We start from the raw sequence: 12,911 nt of genomic DNA, 5'->3' as shown, positions 1-12,911 counted from the left end.
AACAACTAGTGGGTATATTTTTTTACACTAAAAACACGTCTCCCCTTCTCCCCAAGGATTGTAATATGGGGCAAATTTAACAATTGAAAAAGAATAATGTCAGCTATAAGTTACCTAGACCCAGACAAAATTTTATTATCTTTTTCTTAATTTGACCTTGAGTAAAACAAGGTCAAGGTCAAATATTATTCAATAGTACACCGTATTGTATTATTATTGTTCTTTGTTTAAAGTTTGAAGTCCTTCTGTCAAAGTATATTCAGGAGTTGAACAAAGAAGTTTTTTCTAATTTGACCTTGAAATAAAATTTCTAGGTCAAATTAAAAAAAAATATGGTAAGGTTCAACTAGGTTATATACCATCTATCTATGATACAAGTTAAAAGTCAGTATGTTAAAGGAGTCTTGTGTTATGGTCTGGGGAAAAACGTTCCCGAAAAACTCTGTCGGCTCTTTTTCGTCCTAACTTATGAAACATCACGTTGGCCGCCATTGTTACTTAGCGTTATTAAGCGTTAATGAAGCCCCATTGGCATCATTAAAATGTGAGAATTTAATGAAGTTTTAATGAACCGATTTGTTCACTAAAACTTTGATACAACGGAAATTAATGACTCATTAAATATATGGAGTTTAATAATGCTTTAATAAACCATTAAATATTGATACAACCGGCTCCAGCTGATTAGGCCTATATTGTGTAATGTAGATATCTCAAAGAATAATCATTATGATCTGCAGATTATATTTTGAATTTGGTTTTTTTGCAGGTGTAAAAACAACATTTTTAAAGTTCTCATCTGATAGTTTTCTCTGTAAACATAATCATCTAAATACCTGTAACCTTATTAAGCAGCTGTAAAGTTGCCGAGTTTAAAAGATTGATTTTATGAGTAATCTGTAATTTGCATGGGTGTAGAGTTGTTCCCCTCGATAAACTCCTACAGACTGTATGCAGACCACGCCTAAACCATTTACCTCTTCAGAGAACAAACAGAGTCGTGTGTGACTACAGAGAAATTCCAGGATTACCTAGATCTTATGTATACCTTTTGTTTACCCAACAACTGGCAAAGAAAATTTTATAGCCATGTCTGAGGATAATTTTTGTTTTCATTTTTTTTTTTATAAATGATCTGTATATACCAGCAAAATATTTTGATGGTTTTTAAGTAAACTTGTCTAAGATGTGTATCACTTATAATTCTTTTCCAATCTCCTCACTTCCAAAGCAATTTAGTTACATCATGTGAAAACATTCAAATGATTTCCTCTGATCCTATCTCTTAAATTAATGTGCAGGTTCTTAGGCGAATGCTAGCTTATAACATATTTTCTTATGCAGCACAGAAAACATTCATAGAGAGATTGCATGCTGTATTATCTTGTATCTGATTATGATAAAAAGAGGAAGCACATTTAGAGTAACGAATATCACAATATTATGCGTTAATGATGCAGTGGTATTTAATATGGCATAATGAATAGGAAGGCTTCAGTGACAAAAAAAATGTTTAGCTATATGAATCAAACATCATCTTTTAATGCAATTCTAGAGAGAGCAAGAATTGATCAAACTTGCCAAACAGTCTCAACTATGAGATATCTTGAATATTGTACTAATTCTGAAAAATAGCTAACAAAAGTTTTAGATTGTAGAGCTAGTGGACATCTTGTCAATGACATTTTGCAGGTCAAAATTCCAAAATTCAATGAAAAATCCAAAGTTTTTTCAAACAATTACAAAGCCCTGACCATCCCCCTCCCCAAAAAAGTCCGAAATTTCACCCACTTGACATTTTTTCTCATCAGATGAGAGTTTTATATATGCATCATTAATACCATAACTCAGCAAGATAGTATGATATTGGAAAATTCCTATGAAATATTCATACATAATAACTGCTTTCAAAAATAAAAAGCCGGCAATAACTTCTTGTCGGATGCCTAGCAAAAACTATTTTATACGGAAAAAAAAAATTCAGCTTAATATTTATCCCATATCCGATCCAGAATATTGTCATTTTCTCCCACATTATACGCACTCTGCATACCCTTCCAAAGACATTCATGTACTAATTAACGAAAGGATATTGTAGAGAATCTGCATGCAGCTAGATTTCCTGAATCGGACCATTACATCAAGAGCCCATGAAGATTATATGGATTTTAGCAATATGATTAGCCCATCAGGGACAGAGATGTATCAGCTACAAATTAAATGTGTTTCATTAATTATACCGCCTATCTGATGATGGTTGGGGTAATTTTTCTCAGCCATAGTGTCGACACTTCTCCGATTTCACGCTTCAATTGATGTAATAAGACTAGTATAACTGGCTCAATAACTTGCTATCTATTCACATACACTTAAAAAAATGCATGCACATCTAATTCTAGTTATCTGTCAATTTACTTGGGTTTTCTAAAGGTGGGCTGAATTAAAATTATTTTGTCTCTATCTTTTTACAGTTTATTCACTTACATTGGTGAAACTTTCTGTGTTGGTGGAATTTCAACTCCTCTTTTTATTTCAAAATAATGAATAATAGATGCAATCATACAGTTACCAACTGAAATTGATACATTTATTTATGAATTATAAATTCAGTTTGGTATTTTCACAAATATTTCATTCATATGGTGCAAGAGTAACTTGATTACGATAGAGCAACATACTAATAATTACAATGTATCTACATTTTAAAGTATTGCCCATACTAAGCAACTGAAACATAAGTATTGCAACCAAAATACTAATAAGTAGGTAGATACTAAGGGATGTTTTGTTTTCTGTTGATTAAACCCAGCAGTTGGCCAGCTACTACTCGGATCGAGTCTCCTGGCACTCCTGATATGCAGTCCTTGAGATGTTGACCAACTAATGCACAATAAAATCTTCTGAATAAATCATCAATATACCCGGTAATGATGACGTCATACAGGTTCATTTACTGGACTACAGAGGCCCTCATCTGGGGAATTCCTGGGTTTACCTTTATGCATTTATTTTACTACAGTAACTAGGTGAATGTTATGATTTTTATGGAGGTAGCTCATGTACTTAAACCTATAAGCTCAATACGAAGGCATCTTGGATGCTGTGTGTTCAATGATAATGCAACATGTGGAATCACTATTCTGGTCATAAAAATGGTAATTCTGACAAAGAATTTACAGTTATGATATCCTCTTAATGACATGCAAAAGCTGCAACCTACAAAAATTGTGTCTTTACCATTGTACTAAGTGCATCCATGTTTTCCAGGGTATACATGCACGCAATAAACTCAAAGCCCTCGGTGTAAAGAATACATCTATAACTCGGTTCCCTTCCATCCCACCCCATACAGACATAGCAGAGTTTTAAATAAGCATAGCAGAAAACCCAGGCAAAAAATCCCATAATACTAGACTATTTAAGTAAAGTAAGCCTTGCGTCTTACATCGTATGGGTCCAGGCGTTTGGAATAGTCTTTTTCTCCCTCTCTCACTTCTCGGATCTTTGATATAGGCCCTAAAATATGTATATAGAAAATAAAAAACAGTTGACATATTTTTTCCAATAGCTTATTTTTTTTGTTTGCTTTGTGAGCAACATGGGTTTAATAGAAAAAATTTGTACCACTTTTGCCTGCAAGCCTGCAATTATGTTTCATAATTTAGACAGAAAGATGTACCGGTAATTGGGCCAGGTTTTATATTGATTCAGAAATTCCAAATACTAGGCATGTTGAAAATTGATATTTCAGAAAATGATAGTCAAATTCCAATAACAAGTGATTTCACAAGCACATGTACCGGTACATGTATTTACATTGGCTGATCAGTCTAAATATGCGAAAACAATATATCTATAAATAATTTGGTTAACAGTTGCTGGATTCGATTTTTTTTTTCTCTTAGTTAATACTTGCAGTTGTATCAAATTTTCCTAGAAAACAGTTTTCCTAGAAAGCTTTAACAAAATTAGAACAGCAGACTAGGGCACCAAAATATTTTAAGTGAATAAAAGAATTTTTGTGGGTTTACACAGCAATGGAAGAGTCAGGAAATTAAAGCTCCATTTGGTTTTGCATTTGCCCTAATTGCTTGGGTGGTGTAAGCGTATGCATATATAGTTTACTTTAACAAAAGGATAAAACAATGTATTGCAGTTGTACAAATCCATTTTCTTTTTGATTAGCCAAAGCATGTTCAATATAGCTAAATTATTAGCAATTGTATTGTTGGTAAAAACCAAGAAGGTCCCAGATGATGGATTAATTAATGCACTGCCATACATCATGACAAATAATTCTTGGTAAAAGAGGCAAATTTACCTGCTTTAATTACTTAACATGAATATGTACCTCGTATAAAATTATGTACTGTAAACATGTATTATACTTCATTGTATTGCTAAAATGATATGAAATTACCAAATTCAGCAATTATCAAATTACGAAATAAATCAACTATCGGTATTTTGTTGCATCCATAACATCACCTTCATATGCTATGCAATATAGGATCAAGCAGCTTCAAGAAATTATAATTAATACATTTACATGTATCATGCAAAGTTGGCTAATTGATTCAGCTATTTTTGAAAAATAATTAAATCAATAATCATTTCTTTATAAGAGCTTAAAGTGAATGTTTAAAATGAAATCAAATTCTTACATGATATTCTTTTTTTCCTCAAACGTTTTTCAGACCCCGAATATTTCAGCACCATATTCTCTGTGTCGAGATAGAATGTCCGCGGGTACAGCAAGCCCCCACCTTTTACCTTGTGTAGCATACATCCTTGACTCAACAAGTACAGCAACTTATCAACTGTAAAATAAAGAAACTGTAATTAGCAAAAAAATCAAATGATAATTAAATTATAATAAATCAGCAAATAGATATGCTATACCTGTTAAAGAAGAAAAGTTCTAAGCGTAAGAGTTTTAAAAATGAAAAGGTGGGGGAAGATAGCAGATAGCCTCCATAGTTAAATTGATCATCACACACATTAAACACCCAAAAGAGGTATTTATGAAGGGTTCAATTTTTCAAGAAAACAACAAATTATATAAAAATTTGAAAACAAGAACCAAATAACTTACCGGCCTTTAAAGAAAAAGATTCAGGGTGCTTCATTTTTAGAAGTATACTCCACAGAAAAATGACAACTTTAAAAGATTTTTTTCTAGTACAGTTGTGCTTTGACAGAGCTCAAGTCCCAAACCACATGCAGTTGAGATCTACATGCATGGGAACAAACACAAAATTTACACCCTTTATACCACTAGGGAATGTTGTCTCCTACCAAATTACAGGCTGCAAGTCTTCGGTAACTAGATTAACAGGTAGAGGACCAATGGTAAAACTTTCTGCCATCGGGATCAATAGCAGAAAATCCAATATTCTTTCCCCCTGAATTTAATGGGTACATCTCCATGGGACATGGAATATTAGAACAATGCAAAACATGCTTATAGCATCAGTTCGCAGTGGACATTTGGATTAGTTCTGCCATAAAAGCTAGGAAATGCACAGTACTTGAATAAGACTGAAAAACAATGAGCAGTAATTACTTGCATCAGATACCTAGTATACATGAGTCTAATGCTGAATAAGTATAGATAATCAATGCACGTAATGTTGAATCTAACCGTTTGTAATATTTGACACTTTGAAACAAAGAGGTAAGATAAATGCTCTATAGAAAAGCCTGGCCTCCATAAATATTTAATTATTGATGCTTTGAATTCAGCTGACACTTTCATAACTCTCTAGTTTGTTTACATAACTGAAATTCATTGTTTTAAAGTTTGATTAAATGACAATTATTAAAAAATAGTTTTGTACAATTTTGGTTGCACCTGGAATTTGAGGGATGAATGGGGTTTTAAGGACCGGTCCTTCACAAGTTTTTAATGACAAATAAAAACTGACAAAATTTAATGAGAAAGATGATAAAAAGTGGCAATTTAAACAAATGTATTTTTCTGATTATGGATTTCTAAGAACTTGGACAAATATTAAAGTGGTTTTGATGAACTACTCTTGGTTTTATTACCAGTATATATTTCCCAGAAATTGCAACTGCATGCACTTATACTAGGGGTACCAACTACTGAATCGATTACCTTTTGTCCATATATAAAACATGGTTTGTGTGAACTTGAAACCATAATAACTGTAATAAACAATTGTAAAAAATTTGATAGTGTAGTTTTTTCTTATTTTTTTATAGTGTTCATAGCATGATGCATAATGCCCGACATATGCAGACCAGAAATTCAAGATTACGGGATAATTTAATCATTTATCTGACATGATACATGTATTTCGAAATACCCATGCCCGCGGTTGCAGGAGTGTGCATGTTTTAGATTTTTTAACTGAATTTGTTTAACCTCACATAAAATGCATTACATAAGAGCCATTAAATTACCTGAAACTTCCAGTGCAATTTTCATTGTAGTCAGTTTGTTAAAAATTTGCTCAAATTTGGCATCTAGGATTTTTTTGTTGTTGCCTTTTATATGTTATTGGAAGGCTCACAATATGTAACATACATTTGCAAAATTACCCACCCACCCCCCCCCCCCCCCCCCAAAAAAAAAAATAATATTTGAGGCAATTACCTGTGTTGATAATAAATTTTCAGTTACAAAATTTCTGCTTCCTATATGTTATAATATTGATATATCCCATTTGCATGCTCAAGAGTCTCCTTGTTAAATTTAAATGAAGGGGGAGTCCTTACCAAATCTTGATAGTATCGGAGAATCACTGTAGGGAGCAAATTGGGGATATACATATAAAGTCAAAATCTTGAATGGCTTTATTTATTGTGGACATTACAAATACAGCTGTTAAACGGAAGAGATCTGTAAATTTGATGTACCAACTTTACTTCAAGTATCATGGGATTTTTATAACATGACATGATTTGTCATTACTTCATACTCATAAGAAGAGAACGGCAATTTGCAATTATTAAATTAACTCTGTTTCTTTATTGAAAAATACACTTAAGGCACAGCGAAATGGGAACATTTGTTCCTATATAAAACTTATCACATTACACATTATTACATGTGTGGGCCAAGAAATACTGCATTTTCAGTAAGAATGAAAGAAAAAGTTAGCAAGCTCTCCCCCATTACAGTTTATTTGACAATGTTGTACACATATGAATGGCAGGACACTATATATGCATTAAATACAAAAATAATTTGATAAAGAGCATACCCACTCACAAACAAGAGGCCCACAGGCCTTGACGCTCACCTGAGTTCCATAGCCTTTAGATTGGCATGTTAAAGAGTCACATGTTTGCATCTGAAGTCTATAGCCAAATCTGAGACTGACCTCTGACTGTTACCCCCACTTTTAATATTTGTTTTTTGAAAAACATTTATTCCTGAAAATGAAGGGGGTGGGTGTTTCATGAGTTGGAGGAATCTCAGATTATCTATATCTTAGCTTCAGTGGCCAAAAATTGAAAACTTTTAAGAGACCTGCAAGCCTTTAATAGTCAATCTTTTATAATATTCACAGTTTCATTTACGGTATAATGCGCACGAAATGCATACAGCTTATTTCTACAAGTTTACAATGTATATATGTAAAATATCCTAAAATAGAACACATATTTAACTCAATATTGCCAACTGACAATTTACCATGTAGTTTTTAAAATGTAGTTAAAAAATTTGCTAATGGATGACATACAGCTATTACCCTAACTAAAAATAGATGTTTAATACATGTATATGGCCATATCCCCCTCCCCTATGGCCTAACCCCTGTGCCAGGGACCATGGATTTCTCAATTTTGGTAGAGGACTTCGTGGACATCAGAATCATGCATTTAGTTTTTCTCAAATATATATGGGAGTTGTGAAGAAAATCTTTTAAGGTTTAATACATTTTTACTATATGGCCATAATGGCCTCCTCCTAGGACCTGAATCCTGACCCAGGGACCATGAATTTCACAATTAAGGTTAAGAACTTTGTGGACATCAGAATCATGTATTTAGTTCCTTGCAAAGATGTATGGGAGATTGGGAGTAAAGATGATTTTCTACATTTAATAACATTTTCACTTTACATCTATATTGGCCCCACCCTAGCTAGGGCCTGAGCCCCTGTTCCAGGGGTCATGAATTTCATAATTTAGGTAGAGGGCTTCATGCATGGATATCTTTACCATGCATTTAGTTTTTCAAATATATATATATATATATATATATATATATATATATATATATATATATATATATATATATATATATATATATATATATATATATATATGTGGGAGTAGGGAAGAAAATTTTCTCTAAGATTTAATACATTTTTACTATATGGCAATAGTGGCCCACCCTAAACTCTGAAACCCTGACCCAGGGGCCATGAATTTCACAATTTTGGTAGGGGACTTCATGGACATCATAACCATGCATTTAGTTTTTTCCCATATGTGTGTGAATAGAAGAGGATTTTTGAAAATTTAGCCTTTTTTGCATATTTGGCACAGCTGGCTTTGAGGCCCCAGGGGTGGTAAAACCATGAATTTTACTCACTATTTTATATTCTCTTACCATAGAAATGCTTAGCATAACTGGTCTTGTAGTTTTTAAGAAGAAGTTAAAAATATGAAATTGTTAACAACCTAAAAATCATCAGATCAGACCTTCCTGCAAATATGCTCATCTATTCCTTTGTCTTCAATAACAACAAAATTTTAAATTGCAAAGGGCCAAAGTCCCCAGAAAATTATTGGAATTGGAATTTCCTGGTAATATGCATATCTTCATGTTGTGTCCTAAATACCTGCAAAGTATAACGAAACTACATGCAGTGGTTTAAGAGGAGTTTCGCGTACTGACTGATGAACTGAAAGACGGACAGGTCATAAACCTTACATGCTGTAAACCAATTTTTATTTGCAGCGACTTTATTTCGAGATTAACTGCCGATAAACTGGTTCGCAACGACTAATGTTTGCAACCAAGCCTTATCCAGATCTATATTGTTATAAAAACTATAGACAAAGGATCGGTTTGCGGCGATAAATATTCGCGACGACAAGGCTCTCATTAACCTTGCGAAAATTTATCGCACAGGAATAAAAGTTGGTTTACAGTACTCCTTGCAACTTCATTGCATGGGGTATATTTATTAGTTCCTCCTGGCTGTTTTCCCTCCTGAAAACAGGAGAGGGAGCTTAGAGCAGTGAGACTGTCATGAGAGAAACATGATAAACACTATTACCCATATCACATAACAGTCATGTCAGGTTACAATATTTATCAAATAAACACTGGTTATTGTCATAATAATGCAAACATTCGTACATGTTGAATGTAAGTACGTACCAAATGCATATTTTTGTGCGGGTTATCGTACTAGTATTTCATTCAGCAATCAAATGAAAATTGGGGGAACATCATTTTGATTTTAAACCTCAATTGACTTAATCTTATATAAGGTACAGGAAAATGGTCAGGATAAAATTTGTTAATCCCATTTCCAAAATCCATAGCTGTCCATACCTAAATGAATGTGGCACAAATTTAAATGTCAGAATATTGACCTTGACTTTTAAACTGAATCTTTGTTTACACATGCATATATGTTCTGTTCTAAATAGGTTATCAACACAATAAAAGAACCCAATTAACTTTAAATATCTCCACAGATTGGCTGACAAATATCTCCACAGATTGGCTGACTTATAATTTCTGGTGTAATCTTAATCCATTGTGTTTGAGATGTGTATAAATATATCAATTTATTCTATCCAACTTACTACAGCATGTAATTTTTATCTCTAAAATGGCATCAAGCCATTTTTTTAATTACAACTTCTTGCAGTGTACATAGTTATGAATTGAATGAAATAAATATTTACACATCCTAACGTGGCTCATTAAATAATACTGTGAAATTATTTGAGATATTTATAATAGGCAGACCAAAAGAATTCAAGGAGTCAAAATACCCACATTAAGATGTAGTAAATTCAATATATTAATGTTATTACTGAGAGAGAGAGAGAGAGAGAGAGAGAGAGAGAGAGAGAGAGAGGGGGGGATTTTAACCACATACTAATCCAATTATCAAATAAAAGAATTGAGCTAAAGGTCAATGTTTGGGGGTGTTCGTTAGTTACCTGATTTAGTAAGATGTGTTTTCTTGTGTCTTTTCCCTGAGGATTGGGACTCTGGGGTAGGGTGAGATGACTGTCCCGAGTGTCGGTTTACATTCCCCATGTCAAATAATATTAGGTCACCACATTTATCAATTTCAACAACAATTGAAGTCACAAGTTTCACTGATAAAGCGGTAATACTTGTTGATGTACATTATCCCCTCACATACACAAGTTTAAATGTCTCCAAATGGTTTGTACCCAGGGCAAATGATACGGTTTATTGCGCAATTAGTGAGGGATCCAAACTCCTGGTAATAACATGCACATCTAGAACTTGGAACAACATTCACACCCGATTTTGTGGTCATTCAAGGACACCAAAATTGAAGGTCACAACTGCACAAGCTTATAAAGTTTCATATACGGAAGTTTTACAAGAATAATATTTACCCCTGTCCGACAATCAACAATTATGTTCCTAGCTAGACTTTAACTCCCTGTGTTGTTGGCACAGTATGTTTTGCCTTGCAGGTCAAAACTATTTTAGCAAGTTTTACCCCGTTTTGACCTTTCCCAATTACCTACATACTGCAAGCAGAAACACAAAGATTTATCAGCATCATAAATGTTTATGATCATACCTACCTTACTTATAACCTCTAGCTGTATTACTGTCAAGCTCATTATGTGTGTGTGTGCAAAGAATGCATGCTCCTCTACGTCTTATGCCAACTGCTGCAAGATGATTGCAGTGACATGCCTTCAGGTAATGGACACTAACATGTGCCCATGCATTGGAAAAAAAGGGGGGGCACAAAATGTGATCAACAAAGCATTTCAAATCCATTGTCAGAAACCGACCGTTGATTATGTGTTGTTCCTCTCTCTGTCATCATGGTAACCCATCGTTGATTACACATCGCTCCTCTCTTCATCATCAGAAACTAACAGTTGATTACGCGTCGTTCCTCTTCCCATAATTAACTGTGGGTTTCTGACGATGGAGAGAGGCATAATGTAGAGAGATACGATGCGTAATCAACATGGGTTTCCAATGATGGGGAGAGGAAAGACATGTTTCCCACAATGTTCCGACCCCCCTTAAAAATAACCTTACATGACTGCATTCTGACTACAACTTTATATTAATTGCCACCAAAATGCCATACTTTCAATAAATTTCTACAAATAAAATGAATCTGTAACTGTAAAAAAAAAATTACCTTTAGCATGGTCTTATTGAGTTTCAGTTTAGATCAAATAATGCAGTTTTTTTTTTTAGAGTTTTTATCAACTATCGTTTTTAAAAGCATAAAGCTGAATTAACGCTGTTCAAAGAATTTTCTTTGTTTGAATACAGCATCATGAATTATTCAAATCTCTGATACACAAGATGTGTCAATATATTTTAACAATTTCAATCAACCATTTTTTTATGGTTCACATATGATGGATAGAAAAAAAAGAATATGGTAAATCAAACGTTTTCTCATTTTCACACAAATATGACAATCTGTAAGGTACATTGATGAATCATTTGAGGTATTTTAACCTTTTTTAGTGCATGACAGCTAGAAATGTATAAACTCTTTAATTCTATGTGGTAGATCTAAGTCATGTCAGATCAGCTCTATTTGAGAACTACCATTCCGTTGTTTTTGCATACTACAAACATGTAAAGATACTGAGTAAACATGAACTATTATCAATAGTGTCAGTAACCATTAAGCTAGTACATCAAACTAGAGGTACTAAGAGCTAGCTAACAATACCGCCCCCCCCCCCCCCCCCCACCCCCCCACCCCCGGAAATACAATTACTCAAGTATTTCTCTATTAGGAAGTAATGAATGCCTTTTTTTTATTTAAACTTTGAACTTGCACAAATGAACAAAGCTCAACGTCAGGACATAATTATAGGTTACAAGCAATCTTTGTATAAAATTTTAGCTTCTAATCATTTTCCATTACAAGATACCACCTAGACAGGAATTATGCAATTTTATAAACGATGACCTTGAACTTCCCACAACTGATCTTCGGTTAAGTTCATGAAACATCCTCAGGTCATAAGCAATCTTCATGTGAAGTAGGAACTAATTTTAATTTTTCTTCATAAGAAAGGTATAAAGCTGACACAAATTATGAATCTCCTCTTTTCATGACCTTGAACTTGCACGAATGACCTTGGGTCCAAATCATGACAAACCCTCAGGTCATAAGCAATCATGGTGTGAAGTATGAACTTCTTAAGTTCCTCCATAAGAAAGATATGGACCGTTTGTTTGTAGGGGTGGGGGGGGGGGGGGGGGGGTTATATTACATGTAAAATTGTGTACTGGTTGCTCTTTAACATCCTCTCAAAAATACTTCCCTAAAATTGAGAAAGCTAGACCCAATTCGAGCCTGAGTGTCAATCAGTGAAACTCAAAGGCCTATAGTTTTGACCTCCATGCTGTGAGCCTTGACCAAGTAATACATACAGTTTTAGTTTATAGGTCTGTACGCAATATTTTAGATCCTCTGACACAGTACCTTAGTGTTTTTAAAGTAGTATATTGTCTACAGAGGACCTTTGTGTATTGGTATAGTCCTAAGTCCTAATTTACAGCACCTTTATCAGGTTTGATCAAAAATGTCAGTGAAAGTTTCATATTTAAAGTTGTCACAAGACCTAATAGTTATAAAGAGGGTCTACACTAGATTTTGCTATCTTAAATGATTACAGAATCTCTGGAAGTCAAATAACATATTTTACATCCTCGTT

General features: G+C 33.7%; 1 protein-coding gene across 8 annotated transcripts in view; it reads right to left on the bottom strand.

Annotated features, from left to right (window-relative positions):
• Positions 1 to 12,911, bottom strand: part of LOC105342681 (1-phosphatidylinositol 4,5-bisphosphate phosphodiesterase delta-1) — a 31,244-nt gene that overhangs the window by 14,042 nt on the left and 4,291 nt on the right. For 3 of the 8 annotated variants that reach the window (XM_034469876.2, XM_066084605.1, XM_034469882.2), the window contains exons 1-3: positions 10,164 to 10,384; positions 4,665 to 4,820; positions 3,446 to 3,516 (exon numbers count right to left, since the gene is read on the bottom strand). In XM_034469876.2, coding sequence (XP_034325767.2) covers positions 3,446 to 3,516; positions 4,665 to 4,820; positions 10,164 to 10,263 — 327 coding nt within the window. In that variant the 5' untranslated portion in view covers positions 10,264 to 10,384. Of the gene's footprint in view, positions 1 to 3,445; positions 3,517 to 4,664; positions 4,821 to 5,095; positions 5,245 to 10,163; positions 10,385 to 12,911 lie in introns of those variants that run through there. The other 5 variants (XM_034469885.2, XM_011449694.4, XM_034469893.2 and 2 more) reach the window with 3 other exon arrangements.

This window comes from Magallana gigas, chromosome 5 (genome assembly GCF_963853765.1).
Source record: "Magallana gigas chromosome 5, xbMagGiga1.1, whole genome shotgun sequence".
In the NCBI taxonomy this organism is placed as follows: Eukaryota; Metazoa; Mollusca; class Bivalvia; order Ostreida; family Ostreidae; genus Magallana; species Magallana gigas.
The sequence above is the reverse complement of the archived record's forward strand: the minus strand, read 5'-3'. Positions and strand labels throughout refer to the sequence as shown.